The following is a 26,845-nucleotide window of genomic DNA, read 5'->3' as shown; positions in this document are numbered from 1 at the left end:
CAGAAATTTAGAAATACAATGCCAGACATCCTTAAACTTTAAACGTTTTAGCTTCACAGAAAATTTCAGCTTTTTTAAAATAACGAAGATTAGGCCTTACTCCATAATACGTATTCCTGCATATATTTTAAAGTTTTTAGTATTTCCCTGGAATAAAGTCGATAGACTGGCATTTACAGCTATCTTTTTTTATATATTAAGTAAGTACTTGTTTACAATTCAATGAGGCCCGTTCCGTGTTTGTCACGTCGAATCAAATCGAGAAGGTTACAACTCAGGAAATAAGAAAATGCAATCACAATAAGCAAGGACGCATTTTTCTACCTATCGACCTTTTGGTAAAGAGACATACTTTTCAAGAGGACACCATAGACATAGCATTTCTATATTAAACTTGTAATTACAACCAGTAAGATACAAGCCCTTGACTGCAATCTCACCTGGAAGTGGTATGGCAGGTTTTAAATACCCATGCCCTTCGGTACACAGCATCGTACCGGAACGCTAAATCGCTTGGCGGCACGTCTTTGCCGGTAAGGTGATAGCTAACCATGGCCGAAGCCTCCCACCAGGCCAGACCAGAAATTTAAAAATTATAAAATTTCAAATCCTTGCCAGGAATCGAACCCGGGATCACCCAGTAGGTAATAAGACCACAGGGCTTACCACTGCGCCAGGGCGGTCGTCAAAATAACTGGTCTAGTGCGTGTCAGACTCAGAACTCAGAACACGCACAAGATAGGAATAAAATAATGAATAAAATAAAAAATAAAATAAACCAAATCAGTTGAACGTGAAAGGTTAAATACTTGCTTGTTGGAAAGGAGAAGATTGCCTGTAGCTATAGTAGATATATCTCTAAGTATTACTAGCTACATTTTGACCACATATGCAGCCGCATCCTGATTTACCATCAAACCAATATAGTTTCTATGGGGTGACAATAAGATATAATATTGTATGTACGTATTGGAGTGACTCTATGCAATCTGCAGGGGCGGCGAAGGTCGCTCGGCCCAAATGTCAGCTGTGAACGGCAGGTGTACACAAATATGTAAGGATGGTGACCACATAAGGATGAAGACGGAATTCTCAACCCATCACCGGCTCACTACAGAGCACGGGTCTCCTCTCAGAGTGAGAAGGGTTCTACCACGTTGGCTATGTGCGGATTAGTAGACTATTTCAGTCAACTTTTCCTTTTATTATGTTTAAATTAATTTCCAATTTTTAAATCTGTACCTATATATAAAATTTAAACTCCTGACTGAATGACTGACTGACTTAGATTTAGATTTATTAAATTCATTTGCTTTCATGGTCTGATAAGTCAACGCACAGTAGACTTAACCGCCGCCGGTTCTAGAGACATGAAGTTTGGAGGGGGTGTTCTTTGTAAAGAGTAGGTATCCAAAAATTCCACCCCCCTGGAATGGTATGTTAAATGGGGTTTTGATACTTATGTAGTCCAGGCGGACGAAGTCGCGAGCATAAGCTAGTTACCTATGTAACTAAAAAATATCGATTCCCAGATTTTGGTAATTAATGATGATTATTAATCATAGAAATCATAAAGTTACTATGTTTTAGACGTTGCATAATGTCTATTACCGAGAGGCGAGCAAGAAATTCGGGGGAAAAAAATCCCTCGTGTTGTAGCGTTGCCTTTATCGATGTGATTGCGGAATGAGGCTCGGCGCACTGTGATGTATCGAGGGAATCAAGGTTCGTACTCGAGCAGGCGCAGGAAAAACACAATTTATCGTAATTAATAGTCTTCCTGCAACATGGCTCCTTGGTCATTTATTATTGAATGTATTTTACTTGCTCCTTGTGCATGTTCAAAAAAATACGACTGTAGTACGGAACCCTCGTTGCGCGAGCCTGACTCGCACTTGGCCGGTTTTTTAGAACAGAGTATAACAAAAAAAACCGGCCAAGTGCGAGTCAGCCTCGCGCAATGAGGGTTCCGTACTACAATCGTATTTTATCGACATTTTGCACAATAATTCAAAAACTATGATGCATAAAAATAAAAAAAATCTGTTTTAGAATGCACAGATAAAGCCCTTTCATATGATACCCCACTTGATATAGTTATCTTACTTCGAATATTGAAAATATTAATTATTAGTCCATGACCACAATTAATGTTTTTTTGTGTGATCTAACCCTAAATTCCCGGTTTTCAGATTATTCCCCAAATGTCAGCTATAAGATCTACCTACCTGCCAAATTTCATGATTCTAGGTCAACGGGAAGTACCCTGTAGGTTTCTTGACAGACAGACAGACAGACAACAAAGTCCTAAAAGGGTTCCGTTTTTCCTTTTGAGGTACGGAACCCTAAAAATTAACCCTCTAACAAATAAACCTGGAATAGCGGTGGAATAGTTATACTCTGTTTTGTCTTTCTCTGTCATCAATAATTTGACATTTGAAGGAAAAAGACAAAACAGAGTATTCCACCGCTATTCCAGGTTTATTTGTTAGAGGGAATGTCTTTAAGACGGATCCGTAAGGCACACATAGGAGTAGATATTAATTTAATGGTAAAATAGTATTCTTGTAAAATAGTACCTACCGGTATGACTAAACAGGTTGGTTTTTATGTCAAAGTAATATGATACTTGATCCATTTAGCATTCCTGCCCTTGGGCACGCGACAATTTTGCAGCGAAAGGCTTAAAACGAGATAGAGCCTTCCGCGATTTCGCCTCTATTACTAAAGGGATAAGATTGAAAATATATTGTTTATCATGAAAACCAGTCGACCTTAAAGTGGAAAATATCTTTGGAAATAGCCAAGCGAAACTTATTCGCGTAGGCAGAGTAGACTTTCGAAATAAAAAAGTGAATTATTTTACCTCAGTAGATTTATTTTCATTTGACGATCTTCCTGGCGCACTGGTGAGAACTGTAGTCTTATTAGTGGGAGGTTCCGGGTTCGGTTCCTGGCAGGGGTTTGGAATTTTAGAATTTCTAAATTTCTGGTCTGGTCTGGCAGGCTTCGGCCGCGCCTATTTACCACCCCACCGGCAAAGCCGTGCCGCTAATGCGGTTTGTAATTATGCTACAATATTACAATGCTTACGTGCGTGCTTTTTGCCCAAACAACAAAAGTTTGCGATCTCACAAACCTAATTATTTCCATGGCTTATAAAAAAACAGTTATTTGCCAGTAACTAGTTAACTACAACGAGAGTGAAAGATAACAGTTTTTCTTTACGGCCCAGCGGTATCGAGTTGTGTATTTATTTTGGATTAAATAACGCTATTTAGGATTAAACACCGTTACTAATTGTTTAACAGTTATTTTTTATATTCGCGACTCCGTGAACACCGAGCTTGTTTTTTAAACCATAAGGTAAAATTAAAATTAAATATGGCCTACTCTTGGTCTACTTAATTGAAATATGCCTTCTTCTTTCTTTAAATGTAACAGATTTTTTTCTTTATTATTGAGTGCCAATTAGCTACTCAATTGTATTACAATCTAGCCTAATTTATGACTAATAAGTAATTTTATTTTAACCTAAACTTATTAATTATCTACACTAATATTATAAAGAGGAAAACTTTGTTTGTTTGTTTGTTTGTTTGTTTGTTTGTTTGTTTGTTTGTTTGTTTGTACTGAATAGGCTCAAAAACTACTGGACCGATTTTAAAAATTCTTTCACCATTCGAAAGCTACATTATCCACGAGTAACATAGGCTATATTTTATTTTGGAAAAAAATAGGGTTCCGTAAGATATTTGGGTTTTTCGGACACAAGGTGTAAAAAATCAACCAGAAAAGTTACTTATTTTGCGTACGCTGCCTAAACTATAAAAGATAGAACCATAAAATGTTCTAATTAATTGTAGATCTTATAAATATCTACAAAAAAGTCCGCGACACACTATACCCATCTATGTCGAGTGAGGCACAGCAACCATTTTTTTATTTAAAAATCTTGAATTTTTTTTGGACTACATTTAAACGCGTTTATTTTACTCATGCTATTAATCCTTATCAAAATAAATGATTTCATCACTAAGAACAGTTTATGGAGATAATATTTGGTCTTTGAATGATTAAAATTGGACGTTTGGTTTTGAAGTTATGGCGAAATTAAAATATTACGATTTCTGCTGCACGGCCCGTTGTATTATATAAAGAGGTAATGTCGTTAAGTTTGTTTGTAGGGGGTAATCTTTAGAACTACTGAACCGATTTTAAAAATTCTTTCACCAGTAGAAAGCTACATTATTCCTGAGTGACATAGGCTATACGGGATCTTTAAAAACCTAAATCTACGCGGGCGAAGCCGCGGGGATCAGCTAGTCTTATAATATACTAAGAAATTGTCCATTGACGCATCTTAGTCTTTCTTGATTTTAGATACACTTTGTTCACGTGTTCTTTCAGCACTTACACAATGTACCTAACAGATCTTCCACATTTTTTTAGGGTTACGTACCTGTTACTTGAGGCTCCGCTGTCTGTCCGTCCGTCTGTCTGTCAGGTGCACCGTAATAGGGAGAGAGTCGCAATTTTTCTACGTCTACGTCTTTGCCTCCTTTCCTTGCTACTTCCCACGCCACACGGGCAATGTGTGACCGGGGGGTAAGATGGAACGCGCTTGTCTAGACCTAGAAGATGCCTATTCACTCTCGACTTGAAGGTACCATTTCAAGTGGAGGGGAGAACTCATTCGTACAAGAGCAAAGCAAACTAGACTGAACCAGTTGTACCTAATCATCGTGTTCCGATACACCGCCGGTGAAGCAGGAAGTCATTATCGGCTAACCTCAATGTTTTACAAGCTTATTAGCTATTCAAATTACTTAATACTTAATTCGGTGTGATAACGTTCCTACATCATTATGGTGACTTCATTTGCTTCTGCTGTATAATTTTTTAAGGGTCTCGAGTCTCTAAAAACAAATTAAAATGTGTTCATGAACTAATAATGTTCAGTTTTCAAAGTAAGATAACTATACCAAATGGGGTAAAATTGAAAGGGCTTTTACCTGTACATTTTAAAACAGATTTTTCTATTTTATTTTTATGCAAAACAGTTTTTGATTTATCGTGCAAAATAAGACTGTAATACGGAACCCTCAGTGCGCGAGCCTGACTCGCACTTGGCCGGTTCTTTTTTAAGTTCTCGCAGTAACTCATGTTCGTAATCGTAGCGCGAGTACGTTTGCGTTGATATAGGTTTTTATAAAATCCTACGGGAACTAAACTGCGAGATAAAAAGTAGTTATAATTTTCAAAATCCCTTTCTTAGCCAATGTCTACGTCATAATAGCTATCTGCATGCCAGATTTCAGCCCGATCCATCCAGTAGTTTGAGCTGTGCATTGACAGATCAGTCAATCAGTCAGCTTTTCCTATTTACATTACTAGGATTAGGATTTAGAATGAAGAATTTACAAGTACATTTGTTTGCATTATTTTTATATCCAAAGTAAATACGCTACAGCTAGTACAGGGTTATTGCATAACTACTCAAATACGCCACATTCGAGTAAAATATTAAATAAAATGTTGGTCATTGTTTTTAATTAAACCTTTAATTTCGTCATTAGGTGTACGAGTCATTGTGTAACAAAGATGACGGCACCATAATTTTATTCTTGTATTAAATATTAATAGATTATTACCGAATTAATTAAGTCTCATCCGATGGTTAAAGCTACGGACACACCTGCGCGCCATGAACGTGGGATGTCCACGATGGGGGGTTCAACACGCGAATCTATACGTGCATACGACTACAATAAGAATCGCGAATCTCATTTGTTAGTGCAGTTATCTACCTCGTTGGTCTACTGCTTACCATGTTCGACAGCAGATAACAAGGTCCCGGATTCGATTCCCTGGTTGAGCCAAAAAAATAGGTATTTGATTTCTCTGTACCTCGGAGTTGGGAAGTTGGCGGTGTCGGTCCTGGGCATCTCTCTCCGGTCGTGTCGGATTTCCGTCTCATCGGGCTATGAGTTAGGGAATAGAGAGTGCAATCACTAGAGGCTTGTGTCTCATTCTGCAGATGCGGTCGAATCGGGTTGTAATCGCAGAACATGGAACCTCCCACTGTCCATTTGTTCATTTTCTCCCTAGCGTTTAGGTTGTCTAGAAGCGGTCGCTATTTAGCGAAAGACCGTATTTTGTGCCTACTTTTTAAGATTTCTTTTTTGTAACCTGTCATTTGTGTTTTGTGGTGCAATAAATAATATACTTTCATACATACATACGCGTGCATGGCGCCATATCCCGATTCGTAGACGGTTTGATCACGCAGGTTTGGATGATGCTTTAATATTTTATTAATTTAAGTAATATTCCATTAATATACAGGTTCGTTAATGCAACAGGTTACATAATTTCAGAGCCGGAAATACTGGAAATGTCACGTTTTTGTGTGACTTTCTGTAAGAAAATAAGAGATTGTGCCGACACTTACACAAGCGTTCTTGTTTTTATCAACGACAGATTTGCGCTTATCGATCTGATATCACATATCACATGGGTTGGCAACTTTTTAATATTATTTATTCTTCTAAATATATCTGCTTCTTTTTGGACGCCCCAGAATCATCAACGCCAGCGTGTTCGGCCGAGGCGACGTTGGCGTGATGAATTAGATAAATTTACAGTTACGTGGCCTGAAGAGGCACGAAATAGAAAATTGTGGAAGGATCGGAGGGAGGCCTTTGCCCAGACGTGGGACAGCACAGGCTGATTTAGATTTAGATTAGATTCTAAATATTTATAAAAGGAAAAGGTGACTAACCGACTGATTTATCAATACACAGCTCAAATTACTGGACGGATCGGGCTGAAATTTGGTATGTAAATAGATAGGTAGCTATTATGACGTAGACAATCTGCTCAGTAAGGATTTTTGAACATAGGGATGAGTGACAGAGACAACGCTCTACAAAGCCGAAGTCTCATTCTATAAAGGTCGACGAACATTATTTTCTGCCACTTTTGATAAAGAAGGTACTTAAAATAGAGAGAAAATAACGTGATTTCCGGGCTTCCGGCCCTTAACACATCATGTGTTACTATGTTTAAATAGTGTCGTGTCACGATTCACGAAACACTAAATGTCACATAGCACGTAATAAAGCAATTTTAAAACAAATCGTCTGTTGCGAAACCGCTCGTGACCCACGAGCGATATAATGACGTCACAAATGTCGTGTCGTAAACAATAAAGTGCTGATAAACAACTTTCATGATGATTTTTTCAGATATATTTCAAACACAATGCTATAAAACTTTTTTATTTATATTTCTTAAAATTAGTATTAGCTTCGGCCGTAGCTAGTTAAAATAAGTAATTTAAAGAGTTATGGCCAAAAAAATGGGACTTTAGAAAAACTTATGTTCCCAAAAAAGTATGCAACGTAGAGCCAAACTAAAAGCTAACAAAACCCCTTTACAAAATCTAGGATTTTTAGCGATAACTCAATCTTAAAAACAGTTTTTTTCGACTTTTTAGATGAAGTTAACGCCTTTTTAGATAAAGGACGGTAGATTAAGGCGCAAGGCACACTGGCAAGCCGACACGCAGCGTCTTTCTTGATAAACTAAGCCTTATTTTCTTTTGCATAAAGGCGCGATAGCGCGCTGTAACCGCCCTCCGTGTTTTGTATTCAGTAAGTATACAAATATTTTTCTGTAAAAGTACACAAAAAATTTAGGTAGTTACCACAATATCGACTCCAGCATTAAGTATTAGGCACCAAAAAAGAATTGGCAAGCGAAGTGAGCGCTATTTTTTTCGTAGAAAATTGCGTGGGTAGAGAAAACGCTGGATTTATTTCTATGGCGGCACCTTTCGGATTCAAGAATAGAATAACTTACGGCTTTGGAGTAGCCGCTGCCCGCGCTGCCATCCGAGGAGTTGCTGAGGCGCCGCTCGCTGGGGGCGGGCGGCGACCACGTGGCTCCGCTGTCCGAGGGCATGGCTCACATCACTGCACTACGCACTACACTGCACGTCCTGGCGGTCCATTCTCACGTGATTACCTGGAATTAAAACAAATCTGAGTTTTGGCACTCCAAGTTTACATCCTTATTGACGTCGACATTTTAGCTACTTTGGTTTGGAATACTCTTCCGCGATCTGTGTTTCCCACCAATTACAATCCGGGTATTCAATAGGCATCTTCTCCCATCTTTGGCCACATCATCACATTCTATCAGGTGTGATTTTGGTCAACCGTCGCCTATCTGTATTAATTTATAGTCAATAAAATATAGCTCTATACTAATAAATGAAATTTAAGTGTCTATCTGTATTATACTTATTACTTATATAATATTATAAATGCGAAAGTGTGTCTGTCTGTCTGTCTGTCTAGCTTTTCACGGCTCAACCGTTTAACCGATTTTGACGAATTTTGGTACAAATATAGCTTGCATCCCGGGGAAGGACATATGCTCCTTTTTATCCCGGAAAAATGAAGAGTTCCCATAGGATTTTTAAAAACCTAAATCCACACGGACGAAGTCGCGGGCATCATCTAGTTAGGATATAACTACCTCATAATACTAAGCTTATATGGTTATTTGAACTACCCTAACTGAATGACACGTATTTAAAGTTTTTGTCTGTCTGTCCGTCTTGGAGATTTTTGGGTCAATGATTTGGTGGGCTCCTAGATCCTCCTGCATGTCTTTTTAACTCCGGTGTTTTTTATCTAAAAGGTGACTGACTGACTGATCTCTCAACGCACAGCTGAAATTACTGGATATCGGGCTGAAATTTGGACTGCAGATAGCTACTCGTATTATGACGTAGCAAAGGATTTTTAAAAATTAAACCCCTAAGGCGGTGAAATAGGGCTCATAATCGCGAGCATAAGCTAGTTGTATCTAAAGAAGATAGTATGTCGCAGTGTTTAAGATAGCTGACCTAGAAGTACGTCTAACAGTTGTCGATATAAGATATAAGCACATACACTACATGCTTTCTGAGAAAACTAATAAATAGATCACGCTAGTAGTTACCAAGAAGTAATTTTTATGAATAACGCCATATTAGTAATACAACGTAAGCCGTTGCACCAGAACCACTGTATAAGGCGTAAATACACGTTCACGTAATGATTACGTTTTTGTTATTACGTAAGTTATTGCTCTTGCTCGATTTGATAATATACATCGTTTATGTTGAAGTACATAATTAAATAATGGTTCGTTAAAAAGGTAATTTGCGGTTGAACGAACTACTCAAAAATACGCAACTATAGATTAAACACTAACGTAAAAATTGACCTACATCCTTCGAATGATGGTTTAAACTATAAATATAAAAGGAAAAGGTGACTGACTGACTGATCTATCAACACACAGCTCAAACTACTGGACGGATCGGGCTGAAGTTTGGCATGCTGATAGCTATTATGACGTAGGCATCCGCTAAAAATGGATTTTTGAAAATTCAGCCCCTAAAGGGGGTGAAATAGGGATTTGAAATTTGTGTAGTCCACGCGGACGAAGTCGCGAGAATAACCTAGTAAACTATAAACCATAAGACCATACTTTTTTATTCATTAGATTATGAATGATGCCCGCTACTTCATCCGTGTGGATTTGGTTGAAAAATCCCGTCGGAACTCTTTGATTTTTCGCGTTAAAATTTGTCTATACCATTCTCCAGAATCTTAGCTCCAAAAGATCACGTCCTACGTCGATTTGTTTACTCCGGTGTGGCGTGATAGACGCATTTGATTTGTTTATTAATGATAGGTTTATTGATGCAAAATTCTCAGAATTGCGAGCATTTTTGAGATAATGTATCCCGAATCATCCTGGTATCTCAGGTAAAAATCTTAAGGATAAAGTATGCGTGGAAGGAGCTATGCCTGGAATTGCTTTGTAGAATAAAGTTGGGACCAAGTTAGCCCAGGCTAGCACCGTGAAGTGGCATTTGATCTAGTTAAGTTTGTATGACAATGGACGTTGGAGTCGAAAGATTCGTAGAAGACAGAAAATTGACTGTGTGCCAGTCAATTTTCTATCTCTCTGACCAGATTAGATGTGAAAAATACAAGATGGAAAACGTTAGCCCTACGTTGAAAGAACAAAAGTCAATATATGATTTTTTTACATTCATTCGAGTTTGATTTTCCCGTAATGGCACTGTTTCTGATTACTAAATTAATTACTAACTTTTCATAATAATAGTCATTGGTAACTAAGCGGAAATAATGTATGTAATTATTCTAAACCTACACAGTTATTTGTTTTTAGCCGGTTGTCAAGGTCAGATCAATCACTCCGTACAAAAACTGGTAGCCTGTCGAATTTGGGTTTAGAATAATAAGCAGAGTCTGGCTCAACTGAAATAAAGGAACCGGTAATATCGCAACCCTCGATTTTTTATTCAAATAACCAGCAATAAGGGGCAAGCAAATCTCCTGATGCATGTTTGGTTTGTCCTTCAATCACGCCGCAATGATGGCAGATGTGGGACAGCCATCCTCGTGGATTGCTATCTATTTGTTCACAAAATTTAAATCCCGCGGGAATCCCCGGTATGCAAAATATCTCTGTACGAAATTTCGTCAAAATCGGTTGAACGGATTAAAAGGCTAGCAGACAAACAGAGAAGTGTAGGTAAAAACACTATCATTAAAATATGTATAAATGGCTTTGTATAACCGATTAAGCACATAACATATTCGAAATAAATATTCTATACATTGAATTCAATAGTTTTCATCAAAACACTTTATTGGTACGAGAACCTAGGTAACGTGATAGAGGTGATGCGTAATTCGGCTACTGATAACGTCGTGCACCAAACATTGACTAACTTATCGATATGATAACACTGTTTATCTTGTTTCATCGATCGGTTTTGTTGGTTATCCATACTTAGCAATCATCACATTGTAGCTGATATATATATATAGATATTAAGGCGGTAGACCTCCTGGATTTTGAAATTGAATGAAAATAAGACGGCCTATCAGTATCTAAAAACTTACATCTAAGAGCTAATATGTCTTCTTCCGTGCTAGCCCCCCTGGTCTTTTTGAATTTAAGATGTTTCAGATTATTTTAGTACCTACCTACCTTATTATTAACGCATATTTTGTCTGGCTACAATTTTTTTATGAAGCGATTGTAATCTGACCTCAGCAAACTTTTAAAGGTAAACGAGTGCCTAGGTCCTACCTATCTAACTCCTATTTATAATCATTTCTACTGAATGTCAAGTGTATTACTTCTAATACGCTTTCATCATCATCATCATCATCATCATCATCATCATCATGATCAACCCAACACCGGCTCACTACATAACACGGGTGTCTTCTCAGAGTGAGAAAGGTTTTGGCCATAGTCCACCACGCTGGCCAAGTGCGGATTAGCAAACTTCACACACCTTTAAGAATATTATGGAGAGAACTCTTAGGCATGCAGGTTCCCTCACGATATTTCACCGTTATAGCAAGTGATATTTAATTACAACGTGCATTTTCCGAAATTTTTTATTTCAAAAATTTAGAGGTGCGTGCCCGGGGGATCGAACCCCCGACCTCCGATTAGGAGGCGGACGTCCTAACTACTAGGCTATCACAGCTATTAGAAGCTGTGATATGTTTTTTCCCAAAAGATAACTACAGTTTACTGTTAACAAGTTGAATAATTATACTCAATCAGTCATACAAACTTAGGTATCTCATATTAAATCTGGAGATAATTACGTAGGATTAAACAAATATTTTCTTCATTGCAAATCTCATAATGCTTTATGTCAAAATCATGTTAAGACATACAATGAGCATAACCTGGCTTAAAATTATCTGATCCTGGTAAACATGCATGATGAACAAGATGAATTCACCAAAGAAACTATGGCTGAAACAATGCAGACCCTTGTGAATTAGGATTAAATACAAACACCCAAAAGACAGCAAAAATAGTAAAATACGAACTGTAGATAGAAGGTATAATATCCGTGTATTGTGAAGAGATTGAAATGTAACAGCAAACACAGCACTTATGCAACACTAACGGTACGAAACAACACTAATTACAGTACGACTCTCGGTTCGCAAACAACACGTAATGCGGTAACAATGTGGTACAATTTGGCTATTGGACAATAACCGCACGTCCACACATCCGCTCGGCACCGCGTCGCGATTCAGACTGCGGCGCGCGGGAGATCGGCCAAACTCGCGCGCAGCGAGATCTTTCATTTCGATCGATCGATAGCGAGCTATTGGTTTTTTTTCTGTTTCGGTTACGTTGTTATTTGTAGCCCTTTTTATTAAAGTTGCGTTGTGTCCTTTTTTGTTTGTGAATTTACGATATAAAATATGATTTCAGTGTAGATTTTATTGCTAACTACATTGATTGACAGATTAGTCTAACTGCACTTTATGAACAGTTGGTGAATATTAGGTATAATTCGCTCGTAGTTCAATCTTTCACTACGATCAATGGATAGCGTGCTATTGTTTTTATCGTTCTGGTTACGCTGTTTGGTCCTTTTTATATCGGTGTTTTTTGTGAACTTTTTTTCTTGACATGGCAAGGTCTCCAAGTTATCTTAGTACTCCAAGGTCGGCAATTAGGAGAGACTATAGTGCCTCCTGTGAAGCCGTAACTTGTTGACAATAAGCAACTAGCAATTGCTTCATCATTGTTAAATTCGACGATTGCAGAAGATCTTTTCGCTGTCAAAGGGATATCAAGACAAGGCCGAGGTAGACTAACTATAAATTTATCAGCTTTCTAGCATCATCTGGACCGAAGCTATGACGATTCGAAAATACGCTTCCAGAAAAAGGCTCCACTATAGAAAGGTTCACCACTATTTATTCACGAATATTATACTATATAGGTATAGCGGTAATATTCAGTATAAAGAGGTTCATTTGCACTTTACATATCTGTAATTTCAAGTTTCGGAGACACGTATTTATAGACATTTATACAATTTTAAAATGATTAACATTATAAATAGAAAACACGATTACTACATAGATTTCGTTAATATTCACTGATCTTTACGTAATTTCTTAATTTCAAGACACGTAATCGCGTATTTTATACAGATTTATGTAAATAAAATGAAATTAATTAGGTCCCTAGCATTTTTAGAAACACAAAACCGCAAAGTATGAACTACGAACACATATAAAGATTACCATAACATAAACCTATAATACTTTTTTTTTAACTGGTTTTACGGCTCTGGGTTCTAATCTATAATAATCTTGCTGGGAACCAAAGACCAATAAAGTAAACTTAGCAAGATACTTTTTTTTTAACTGGTTTTACGGCTCTGGGTTCTAATCTATAATAATCTTGCTGGGAACCAAAGACCAATAACCAATTGACAAAAAACAAATGACAAAGTTTCATTTCCTAAACAAATTTTGGCAAAATTATGAATCGTTTTATGATCGTTATAAAACTTATGTTTCTACAAATAATTCACTTGATAAAACAAATTACCAGACAAATTGTCATTTCATAAAATATCATTTGACAAACAATTGATTTCTTTAATCGTGTTAATTAGTAAAACAACATATAGCACTTTTTTTTTGATAAAATGAATTGTTTGATAAAATGAACTATTTGATAAATACTTTAAGAATTCACTAAATCTTTTATATGTCGACCGGGCCGACGGAAGAGACCGCTTACTATGGTGGGGGGTCTCTTTCCTCCCCCCCGCTCCCACCATCAAGAGCGAGCGAAGCGAGCTCGGGACTTGGGGCACTCCGACTCGGAACGGTTAGGTTAGAAGGGGATGGCGGGGTCTGTAAGACCCCGCCATCCCCTTCGTGGGTTATTTTTTATATTTTATTTTTTTATTGACACTTTATTGCACACAACACAAAGTAAACATTGAAAAAACACAATACAGGATCTTATTCTAATAGATGTAGCATGCAAAGGCGGCCTTATCGCTAAAGCGATCTCTTCCAGGCAACCTTTGACGAAAGGAATCACGAAAGCACGGGTTGGTGCGGCAGCCGAAAATGGCCCTAGTTATTATTATAAATTAGACTACATACACAGTACATTCAAATAATACACAAATAAATATAATTATATATACCCATATACATATCTCTATAATATACTACATAATTCTGTTTACATAGATAAATAATAGTTCTTCAAACGATTTTTGAAGGTGTTTAAGGATTTCGCCTGACGTATTTCAGCTGGGAGAGAATTCCAGAGCTTGACACTGTTAGTGGTGAAAGAGTTACCATAGTATACCGTGCGGCTGTGTGGAGTCATAAGCTTATTGTCGGTGCTGGAGCGGAGGGAGAACTGATGGTTCTCACCAAGATAGGAAAACCGTTCTTTTAAGTATGATGGTGTTTGAGGGTAGTACAGAATACGATATAGGAGCGACAAAGCGTGCATCTCCCTCCGCCGAGATACTGGCAGCCACTTTAGTTTAGCACGGAACTCTGATACATGATCATATTTTCGTAGGCCGAAGATGAAGCGAATACACATGTTTTGTAGTCTTTCCAGCTTGTTTAAAAGTTCTTGTGTCAGGTCCGGATAACAAGAGTCACCGTAGTCTAATATTGGCAACAAAAGTGTGTTAGCTAACGTAATCTTAGTTTTTATTGGCAGAAGATTTTTCAACCGTCTTAGGTATCCAATAGTGGCGAAGATTCTCCGCCCCACCTCCCCCACTTGTGGACCCCAAGAGAGAGAATTGTCCAAGATTAGGCCAAGGTTCTTGACTTTATTGCTGTATGGCAATGCTATACCATCGAAGCGGACTGCAGGTAGATTATGTAGCTTAGAGAGCATTCTGGGATTACCAATAATGATTACTTGCGATTTGATCGGATTTACCGCAAGTCCATAGCACTTACACCACTCGCAAACCTTGGCCAAATCTGAATTTAGTGTGTTAATTGCAGCTGGAATGCGCTCAACGGTTTCTGAAGTGTAAATTTGTAAATCATCAGCGTAAAAATGAAAGGAAGATGAAATAACCGAGGAGATTGTATTAATAAAAATAGAGAAGAGAAGAGGAGACAGGACCCCACCCTGTGGGACACCTGCAGAGAGCGGTGAGAGCGTGGAACACTTGCCATCGATTTTGATACATTGTTGACGTCCGCTTAGGTACGATCTGAACCAATTAATTACGTCAGAGGATACATTCAGGGAACTTAATATCGCAAGAAGTAGGTCGAAGTCGACATTATTAAAAGCGTTGCTGAAATCGAGGAGAATGAGAACAGTGACTAACTTGTTATCCATACCTTTCCGTATATCATCGCAGACTTTAATTAGCGCAGTGACTGTGCTATGGCCGGGTCTAAAGCCAGATTGAAATGAAGATAGGATGTTATTTTTAGTAAGGAAGAGACTCAGTTGTTTGTTAACAATGCGCTCAAGGACTTTGGACAGAAAAGGAAGAATGGAGATTGGTCGAAAGTGTGTGGGGGATGTCGGATTGGAGGTTTTAGGTATTGGGATAACAAAGGCTTTCCCCCACTCAGAAGGAAAAGTACACGAGGACAGAGAAAAGTTAAAAATGTGACATAGGATAGGAGCGATGCTATCAAGGAGCAGTAGGATCATCCTCCGACTGATTCCGTCATACCCCATTGCATCCGACTTTATGGCCACAACGTGTTTCTTCATTTCATCCAGAGTTACGTCGCTGAATTGGAAAGGAGGGTAATTAGGTATAGGTATGGACCTCAAATTATTGAGCGTCGCTTGTTTTATTTGACCATCCAGTGTCCCAGCAGTCGTGAAATGCTGGTTAAGTGTGTCAAGGTCCGGGATGCGATGAGTCTTTTTTTGTTGGCGTCCAATGCCCAACGTATTCAGAAACCTCCAAGTTTTGGAGGTATTGGAGTCTTTAAGGGAATTGCAAATGAAATTACGCTGGGCATCGCGACAAACTTTACTACACCGATTGCGAAGCTTTTTATATTTTTCACGGTTAGTAACTGTAGGACATAGTTTATATTTGCTTTTTGCTCTATTACGTTTGTTCATGAGGGCTTTTATCTCTGGTGTTAACCACGGAGCAGGGAGGTGTTTTAATTTGACGGGTCTCAGGGGAGCGTGCACATCAAAAAGTCCTGTCAGTAAAGAATTAAGGACATCCAGCTTATTATCTATTGTATTAGCGCTAAATACGGCAGCCCAGTCAATATTGTTTAGGTCAGACATAAATAACGAATTGTTAAAATTTTTAAAACTGCGGCGCATTACTACTGTTGGTTTAGCTTTTGGAGGCCTAATTTTGTAGGAAGTGAATATCAGATCATGGTATGAAAACGCTTCCGCGGGAAATTGCCCATGATTATCCACGTGTTGAGGGGAAGAGACTATCATTAGATCTAATAGAGATGGTGTGCAGTTAGGGGAATAATGGGTTGCATTCGTGGGTAGTATGTGGAGATTGCTGCTATTGATTATATCCCTAAGTTTTCTCGCTCGATGATCATCTTTAATAAGGCATGTGTTAAAGTCTCCCATTATTATCGTGTGATCAGCAGATGTGGAGAATTGTTCAAGTAGGTTTTCAAAATGATGGAAATAGTCAATATGAAGGGAAGGGCTATAGACTACACCCAGCAGCAGCTTTAGGTGTCCGAACAGCACCTGTATGAAAAGGTGTTCTGATGATTCTGAATACAAAGAAGGAGATTGATCAAGAATAGTAAAAGGAATATGGCTACGGAGATAAATAGCTACTCCTCCGCCTCCCTTGCCCGTACGATCATTCCGGATAAGATGGAAGCCGGGCAGACAATATGAGGTTGAAGGTAAGCATGGTTTTAAAAATGTTTCGGACACAAGAACTGCGTGGATATTTTTACTATCGAAAGAGGATAGGAGATCAGGGAAATGGGAAGGGATACTTTGCGCATTAATGTGGATAACGTTAAAATTTTTAGGAAATATAGAAAATGTGGAATCTAAGAGGGAGCTAAGCGGCTGCGAAATACTATAGTAACTATCATCCGAAACTGAAGAGTCGGACAGATTGATGGCATTGTCTGGTTCACATCCATAAGACGAGTCGTTTGAAGTCATAAATTATGTATAAAATAAATAGTATTTAATATAATAATATCCTTATAAAAATATATATATAATATATATGTATGTATATATAGTTATAATAATACAATTTGGTATACGGGTCTTTCTACAATTAATGTTTCCTTTCACCCGCCAGCAGTAGATGTGATCGCTTTATAGCACATTAATTAAAACATATTATATCTTTATATTAAATATACCATTGAAGCGTGATACCAGGCTACATCCTGCTACATCATATTACAATAAGCACTAAGCTGACTATGCTAGGTACTTCTACTAAGTTAAAACACTGAGCTAACTAAAATACCTATTTCGATTTAAATGCATCATATCTAATTAAATACAGAACTATAGCATGCTAGCGGTAATAATATCACACATATTTTCTTAAAATTACTATTTACAAAGCAAAAGTCACATTTAGGTATTCTGCGTAATTATTTAGTGTACTATTAATACAAAGTGCGCACAGTCCGTACGGGTAACTTTAGTAGACCACGGGCGTTGAGAGTTACCATAGACTAAAACGAAGTAAGACAAAACCACGCTGTCACGGCTGTCAGGATGTTAATGATTTACGCTGTCAGTGTATTGTCATTGTCAGTCTTGTGACATTGTCATTGATGTTTGTTTTTGTTTATTTTGTAAACTCACAATATTTGACAATGTTTTGTGATTATTAAAGAGATTTTAAGTTGTTTTTAGTAGGTACCTTAAAGCAGCGAATCGAAAAGAAAATTGGTGACCTGCTTGTATTAATTATTATGAGTATAACTACGAGTAATATCTACTATACAAATGAGTACATAGAAATTTTGTACTAATATGAAACTAAATACAAAATATGCAGTAGCTGTACTTAATAATTGCAAGCAACCAAGTTAAAAGTCTACAACCAAGCCACAACAAACACTACCAGATTAGCAAAAGGAGACTTAGCCTTACTTCCTGGCATTTCTTTTCGTCCTGGCGGCCTCGTTCACCACTGGTTTAATGACTTTCGGAGCTTGAGATGCAGATTGGACAGGGACACTGGAAGTGGCTGCTGTGGGTGTCGGTTCCAGGCCATCACTGTCCGTATGGATGGAGTTAACCTCCACCTTGGAGGTCACTCGATGTCGCTTACCATCTTGGCCGATAACTATGATGAGTCCTTCCCTCGTCCAGCATTTTGAAACTCCGAACTTCTGCCTGGCTGCCATGAAGGCATCATGACGGTCTTTTGTTAGGAATTCGGACAGAGTTATGCCTGTGTTCTTAAGTGCCGTTTTAGCGAACCAGACTTGGTTCTTTATTGGCAGGTCCCGGAATTTTAGAAGTATAGCCCGGGACCTATCTTCCTTGGGCTGACCCAGGCGCCGGCAATGGCTCAAGCAGTCTTCCTTCAAGTCAGGCAGCTTTAAGTGTTTCGACAGAGATGCAGTCACTGTGGCCGTCAGGTTGTTGTCGGTGCCCTCAGGGATGCCGTGGACCAGCAACATCTTCCGCCGACTCCGCATCTCCATCTGATCAGTTTGTTTGGCGAGTATTTCGACTTGCTGTTGAAGACCAGCAAGTGCGGACAAAACAAATGCACGGAAAGCGTTGAACTGACCAGTGATATTAGATGTAGGGCTCGTTGCTGGAATCGCTCCTTGGAGACTCTTCTGGAATTCCGCCATTTGCTTGTTGAAATGTTCCGTCATTGTTTGGATTGAAACTTGTAAGGCCTCCATTGTGATGTTGTTTATGGTGACTGTGCTTTTGTGGTATTATCTAATTAATCTTTCACTTCTGGTGCCAAGTGTGGATTTTCTGATTGGAGTTAGGGCTGGCAGGTAAGAGAAAACTAATACATGTTTGTAATTCAATAAATAACTTCACTAATATTAAATAAACACGAGAGCCGACAAAAACGCGTGCACACTTTTCAGTGCCTACCTTCAATTCCTTTTTTTCCTCTTCTCTTCCCAATTATTTCTTTTTTTACCACCCAGAAAAAAGGAGCCCCGCGAAGCGGGGCTCCGTCGACGGGCCCCGGTCGACGAGAAGAAACCACCACTATGGTGGGGGGTCTCTTTCCTCCCCCCCGCTCCCACCATCAAGAGCGAGCGAAGCGAGCTCGGGACTTGGGGCACTCCGACTCGGAACGGTTAGGTTAGAAGGGGATGGCGGGGTCTGTAAGACCCCGCCATCCCCTTCGTGGGTTATTTCTTTTTTTACCACCCAGAAAAAAGGAGCCCCGCGAAGCGGGGCTCCGTCGACGGGCCCCGGTCGACGAGAAGAGACCACCACTATGGTGGGGGGTCTCTTTCCTCCCCCCCGCTCCCACCATCAAGAGCGAGCGAAGCGAGCTCGGGACTTGGGGCACTCCGACTCGGAATGGTTAGGTTAGAAGGGGATAAACCCCCCCCCCCCCCCCTAACCTATCCAATCCTTAAGTTTTTTAAAACAGGCTACGCCAGAAGACTCGCTTTAAAGCCGTTTAGAAAAAAAAAGTTTACTTTACTGGTCTGTAGTCTGTACAGCAGCAGCAAAAGTATTATAGATTAGAACCCAGAGCCGTAAAATCAGTAAAAAAAAAAGTATTACAGGTGTTAACGGTGGTAACCTATGACAGTATCTATTGTATTTTGCGATTTTGTATTGTGTTTGTTTAGTTTATTCTAAAAATGCTAATTGTGATTAAAGTGATTAATTTTATTTAAAAAAATGATTTTCGAGCTCTGAAATTTTAACTTAGAGTTTCAGGAGCACCCCCTTTACTGCCCCCTATCCCAATGGATGGTATTGTACTCTATAGCAACCCCCAGAAAAAGGACGTAGTGCCTCGTCCTTTAGTTTGGTTCGTCTTGGCTTGGGTACTACTCATAGATTAATTATTGGTCTCGCTCCGCTCTTACTGTTATCCCCTGATAGTTGATACTTTTGAAGTTCAAATTGATGAAATCATATAAGAAACTAGCTTATGCCCGCGACTTCGTCCGCATGGACTACACTAATTTCAACCTTCTGTTTTACCCCCATAGGGATTGAATTTCAAAAATCCTTTCTTAGCGGATGTTTACGTCATTATAGCTATCTGCATACCTTTCAGCCCGATCCGTCCCGCAGTCAGTCGCCTTTTCTTTTTATATATTTAGATAAAATATTTGTTTGTAACAAAACACTTTTGATACTAAACGAAGAAAGATATAGATACTATGGCTAATGTATAAATGATTGCTTTGAATAGCTTCATCAACAAAAAAGTAGACCATCAAGTTACGTCGTAGTAAGTAGTAGGTATTTGCAAATCAGCTTCCGGCAAGACCGTTAGTCCCCGCCCGAATGCCTAGACCTAGACTATTGAACAGTGTTCCGACATTGTACCGGAACGAAAAAACAGCGGATTAAATTGACTCAGAATTGTATTGGTTTTATTTTGTAACCTTTTGTTAATAAACAAACTACGCGATTTGGTAAGCCCCTTGATAAATAAACGGTTTTCTGAGGGGCCTGAGGTTATGAGTCACGGGTGGTCATGGTCCGAAAAGTTAGTGTCCTTTTCAAGGCTATCAAGTTGATACAAAGGTTGGTAACTTGGTAGAAAATAACTGGACGAGGAAGATTCCAATACATACGTGAGTTTTTGAATGCCCGTCGTAAAGGGTAGGAAAGGGTTGGTAAATTGGAAGACAGTGATTGGATGAGGAAAATTGAAATATTAGGATTAATAGGACAGGATGGACAAGATTTTTTTCAGAAAGTATCGAGTGTCTAGACGATTTCCAAACATTGGTTGAAACGTGGAAGCCACTGGATAAGGAGGGTTATTTCTGAGGATCAGAGGCTCTGCAGTCCAGAACAACAATTTTTGGACATAACATTATAGAATCGATGTTTTCAGATGCATGTAAGCGATCGGTGCAAGAAGATGGAGGATCGGGTGCGATTCAAAGGCTACGTCCAGCTGTGGATTCCCATTGGCTGAACAATTACCGATTGATTAAATGGGACATTTTCACAAAAATGTTGAATCCCAGACTGAAATCTTATCTTTTCTTATCTTCTTTGGGTAAAGTAAAAGCTTTATCACTTTTTTGACGTGGAGGGTCTTCGGAGGGACTCGTCTGATGTCGTCCGTCCACCTAGTGGGGGGTCTTCCAACGCTGCGCTGTCCGGTGCGAGGTCGCCATTCCAGCACCTTGGGACCCCAACGTCTATCGGTTTTACGAACCATTTGCCGTGCCTATTGCCACTTCAGCTTCGCAACCCGTTGAGCTATGTCGGTTCCTTTGGTTCTGTTTAACTTTATCTGTTATTAATGACTAGCGACCCGCCCCGGCTTCGGGTAGCTTATTACAATTTTCGTAGGGATCTCTATTTTTTTGAAAATAAAATATAGCCTATGTTACTTACGAATAATGTAGATTTCTACTGGTTAAAGAATTTTCAAAATCGGTTCAGTAGTTCAAACTTCAACTCTTCATAATATTAGTATAGAAGATATGGCCATCAAGCACCTTCTCACTCTGAGAGGAGATCTGTGCTCTGTAATGAGCCAGCGATTGGTTGATCATGATGATGATAGAAGATATAGCAACCTACGCTTTCGTAACTAGGCCGCACCACCCCCAGTCAAGCGTAAATCTATTAAACCCTTTCCGAATCAGGGACACTTTCTAAATTCTACTCTACAATACGACAGGATATAGCTCATATAGCTGCTATCGGCTGTTATCAATCAAATAGCCCTTAATAACATGGCAATAAAGTGCAAAATGAGCGAGCACTTCCGGTCATTGTTCTAGGAGTCGGCAGAAAACGCGACCTTATTCGCAGTCGATTGTATTGAGTGCTCGCGTTTGACGGAATTAGGGTAGACACGCACTGAGGAATATTTACGCATGAATACTGAATTTATTTCATGAAACAGAAAAACAAAAACAAATCTGAATATTAATTAAAAATTAGAAAAATATGAATATTAGTCAACGTGTCCGAACTTCGAAGAAGCGCCAAATAAATAAATTAAAGGGATTGTTAGGAAGGATATTCGAAATAATCAAAACTACCACTACTAATTATAATTGCGAAAGTGTGTCTGTCGTTAGTTTGTTAGTTTTTCGAAGCTGTTTCGTTCAACCGATTATGACGAAATTCGGTACTGAGATAGCTTGCATCCCGAAGGACATTTCTTGTACAAAATTTTTACAAAAAAAATAAAAACCGACTTCGATACACAAACACTAAAAATTGAAAAATAATTTAATTTATTACCTAATATATTATGTATACAAGAGTTAATATAGTTCCATAATAATACTTTTTGGTCCCGGTGCCAATTAGCTTTAGCTGCGCGAATCGTCTAGACTTCATATTTTTATGAGACTCCACAATGGCACCTCATTGGCACCGACCCCAAAAAATATTATTATGGAACTATATTAACTCTTGTATACATAATATATTCGGTAATAAATTAAATTATTTTTCAATTTTTAGTGTTGTTCCGAAGTCGGTTTTTATTTTTTTTGTAAAAAAAATTTATTTCACAATTTTTAGTGGTCCCATGGAATTATGCTATGACTGGTTAAAAATCTACTGTTTACTAAGCTATTACACAAAAAAGAATTTTCAAAATAGGTCCAGGCGTCTTCGAGTAATCGGGGAACATACATAAAAAATAAAAAAAATAATAAAAAAAAAGACTCCGACGATTTGTGAACCTCCTCCTTTTTTTGAAGTCGGTTAAAAATGGCTTCTGGACCATTTGGCATCTTTACTGCAAGCAAGAATCTTTCTTGGGGAAACGATGTTTTTATGAGGTTTATTAATGCGTTATTCTGCAGCGTTGTCGCATTAGCCTATCAGTTGCTAGCTATCTACAAAGTACCAGAGTAGACGAGTACAAGTGGGACGGATGATGCATCAGGGTTGTCACACGATTAAATAAATCTAAATATATAAACATAACACAAGTGAAATTAAATATTAATCACAACGCGCAGAGGCTTATCAAGAGTTTTACGTAACTGCAATATTAACTTGATTAGGGCACAATAATTGCTATTGCAACCACTCAATCAAAATGGCGACCTAAACACAAAAAGCATTTACCTACTAGTCGTTGAGTCTCGAGTCAGAACGAGCCTGCTTAAAAACCAGTCCGCGTGGACTACACAAATTTCGAACCCTATTTAACCCCTTTTGAATTTTGAGGTTGAATTTTCAAAAACCCTTTCGTAGTGGATGCCTATGTCACAATAGCTATCTGCGTGCGAAATTTCAGACCGATCCGTTCAGTAGTTTGAGCTGTGCGTTGATAAATCAGTCAGTCAGTCCTTACCTTTTCCTTTTATATATTTAGATAATGATTGATGCAGATTTTACGAAATCGACTTACAGCTTCGTCAACTTGTGACAACTGGCAGCCTCCCGCACAACTTAGTTATGCGCCACTACCGCAGGAACTTAGTTATATAACTTAGAACTTACTTAGCTACACGTGGTTACAGCCTTCTGCCAGTAGAATCTATGTTAAAGGAAAATATTATGAAGTTCATAAATATAAGTAGTAATGCTAGTAGGCGTAGGCGATAGCTATCTACAAACTTCCAGCATTAGTGGACAAATACAAGTAGGACGAATGACGCATCAAGGTTGTCACACGATTGCAACCGAGTGTAACGTACCAGATAATATAAATAAATGCTGTTCAATCTCAATCATGAATGCTGTTCATTTTTGATTTTTATTTTGTTGTGGCAACCCTACACATAGCTCTATCTGTCGCAAAACACGAGCGTAACGGGGCGCGTGCATTCCGAGTTCTGACCACTCGCTTTTTGTTGTCACACTCAATACCATCCGACGAGTCGGAGTCACGCAGCGTAACACACTTAGCATTTGTGTGGAAACAAAATTCAAGGCACAGAGAACTCTCAGGCATGTAGGTTCCCTCACGATGTTGTGGCAACCCTACACATAGCTGTATCTCTCGCAAAAACACGAAGGTAACGGGCCGCGCGCGCATGCCGAGTTCTGACCACTCGCTTTTTGTTGTCACACTCAATACCATCCGACGAGTCGGAGTCACGCAGCGTAATACACTTTGCGGTTGGGAGAAAACAAAATTCAAGGCATGGAGAACTCTCAGGCATGTAGGTTCCCTCACGATGTTGTGGCAACCCTACACATAGCTGTATCTCTCGCAAAACACGAGGGTAACGGGCCGCGCGCGCATGCCGAGCTCTGACCACTCGCTTTTTGTTGTCACACTCAATCCCATCCGACGAGTCGGAGTCACGCAGCGTAATACACTTTGCGGTTGGGAGAAAACAAAATTCAAGGCATGGAGAACTCTCAGGCATGCAGGTTCCCTCACGATGTTGTGGCAACCCTACACATAGCTGTATCTCTCGCAAAACACGAGGGTAACGGGCCGCGCGCGCATGCCGAGCTCTGACCACTCGCTTTTTGTTGTCACACTCAATCCCATCCGACGAGTCGGAGTCACGCAGCGTAATACACTTTGCGGTTGTGAGAAAACAAAATTCAAGGCACAGAGAACTCTCAGGCATGCAGGTTCCCTCACGATGTTGTGGCAACCCTACACATAGCTGTATCTCTCGCAAAAACAAGAGCGTAACGGGCCGCGTGCATACCCAGTTCTGACCACTCGGTTTTTGTTGTCACACACAATATACACCGTCCGACGAGTCGGGTTCATGCGGCGAGTCGTAATACACTTTGCGGTTGGGAGAAAACAAAATTCAAGGCCGTACTCTTCTTAGAATTCGGACGAAATATACCTACCTTATATGGCTTTACGACCGTGATTAATTTAATTAAAATGTTGCAATACCTATAGTCCTACATGCGTGGGTTTCTTATCGATTGCTCGCAACCACAGAATAGGAATTTTTAGGGATCCGTAGGTACCCGGAGGGTTCCAACGGGACCCTATTACTAGGTCTCCGCTGTTGGTCCAGTCCATCTGTCTCTCAGCGGACTGTGTCTCATAGGATACCTATAGTTGAGATTTTCACTGAGTATGCATTTCTATTGCCACTATAGCTAACAGTAAATAATAAAAAACCAAGATAACGAATTTCAAAATAACCGCCATTTAATATGGAAAGTACATAGTGTTACATCTTGTGCGATGATACAGAACCCTTCGTGTGCAAGTCCGACTCCTACTTGACCGGTTTTATTGATTCTTCATTTATCAATCGATTGCAAAGATTTTGGTTGATTTCGATTAAGATTTTGATGAGATTTTTTTGTATTTTTTAGAACAAGGACAAGTGGGTCCATGCCTTATATCTCGACACGGCGGCGCGGCGATGCGAAGAATGGCAGTCAACGAGCAAATGTAAAAGTCGCAATGTTTCTCAAACGAATAATAATATTATAAAATTCCCGTTACACAGCTAAATATGGCGCCGTTCGCACCAACTAAACAATTTTCTAGCAGTAATCGTTGACGTAGGAAAACCAAAGACACACAGCTCCTTAGAGATCACGATGAGTGATCCTTGAGTGTTTTTATTTCCATGTGCATTTCAAAAATAATTTATACGTTTTAAAGTGAAGAAACATTAAGCCTTAGGTATATCTCGGTTTGAATACTGAAATTAATAAAAGAGGACTGTTTTGATTTACTAATCTTCTCAGACCTGAGCGCGTTTGGAACCCTCGTAGCATTAGTTTTAAGTTTACGTAATTCATTATCTTACAAATTCAATAACTGATAATCAACAAGCGACTTTGACTAATCGTAGGTTGGCTATGAATCCTGACCCATTAGGAAAATAACATAGCCTGCGAGCTTGCAATAAAGCGATGTGGTGCAGTAACTATGTATTTTTTATATCCCCCATCTACTTAATTATAGAGAAGACATTTTTTCAGTAGTGAAACATAAATAGACTAGGCAACATATTATTATCGACTTTTGCTCTACGCCAAGGATTCGTGTAGTATTCCGTACTAGACGGGTCATGACTAACATAATTTTTTTGCGAACTGCTACTGTTTTTGCTTACAACTTGATGTCCAGCGTCATATTAATTAATTAATTTATTTATTTCATTAATTTTGACATCTTCATAAAACACTATTTTTGTTTGAAATAGCTCTTCTATAGATAGTAAATTAATTCAATGCCCTGCCATGATTTTTCTTTATGATGAACGTGATTACAGAACTGTTCAGATATTGTTTTCCACAGATAATTTAACACTGGTAGCAGAGAAGACCATAAGTTAGGCAGCCGATTATTTAATATTTAAGAGCACCATTTGGACAAAAAGTCGAAAAAGCTTAGCTTGTTGAGCGACTCACAGGGAATCCTAGTTTTCGATACTGCCACTCATATCTGCGCTATTTAACGCCAATCGGCTCTTCTAATGACTTACAATTCTTTATAAGGCGAGGGCTGGAGCTGTATATCTTTGGTTTCCCATATCAATGGCAGTGAATACATTTTATGAGGTGGTGAGCCGCTAAAATAGCACCGACATATGTAAGACACGACACTTAGTGCCCACTCGCGGTGTTTACCGCGCATTACTCTCATTTCATTTGACTGTTTGTGGACGCCTTATAGCACTACTAGCTGATGCCCGCGACGGATTTAGCCTTTCAAAAATCCCGTGGCAACTTTTTCATTTTCGGGGATAAAAAAAGTCTATGTCACTCTCCAGGTCTATAACTATTACCTATGCAAAAAAATCACGTTTTTTTATTTTTATTCATTATAGGCAAACGCTTGACCGCAATCACACCTGAT

At 39.0% G+C, this 26,845-nt stretch overlaps 1 protein-coding gene across 5 annotated transcripts in view; it reads right to left on the bottom strand.

Moving 5' to 3' along the window:
* smash (smallish) overlaps positions 1 to 26,845 on the bottom strand; it is a 224,825-nt gene that overhangs the window by 96,969 nt on the left and 101,011 nt on the right. For 3 of the 5 annotated variants that reach the window (XM_034980114.2, XM_069505874.1, XM_034980115.2), the window contains exon 3: positions 7,867 to 8,031. In XM_034980114.2, coding sequence (XP_034836005.1) covers positions 7,867 to 7,968 — 102 coding nt within the window. In that variant the 5' untranslated portion in view covers positions 7,969 to 8,031. Of the gene's footprint in view, positions 1 to 7,866; positions 8,032 to 11,893; positions 12,172 to 26,845 lie in introns of those variants that run through there. The other 2 variants (XM_069505873.1, XM_069505872.1) reach the window with 2 other exon arrangements.

The sequence above is a fragment of the Maniola hyperantus genome, chromosome 21, assembly GCF_902806685.2.
Source record: "Maniola hyperantus chromosome 21, iAphHyp1.2, whole genome shotgun sequence".
Classification (NCBI taxonomy): Eukaryota; Metazoa; Arthropoda; class Insecta; order Lepidoptera; family Nymphalidae; genus Maniola; species Maniola hyperantus.
This window is presented reverse-complemented; position numbering and strand designations above follow the sequence as displayed.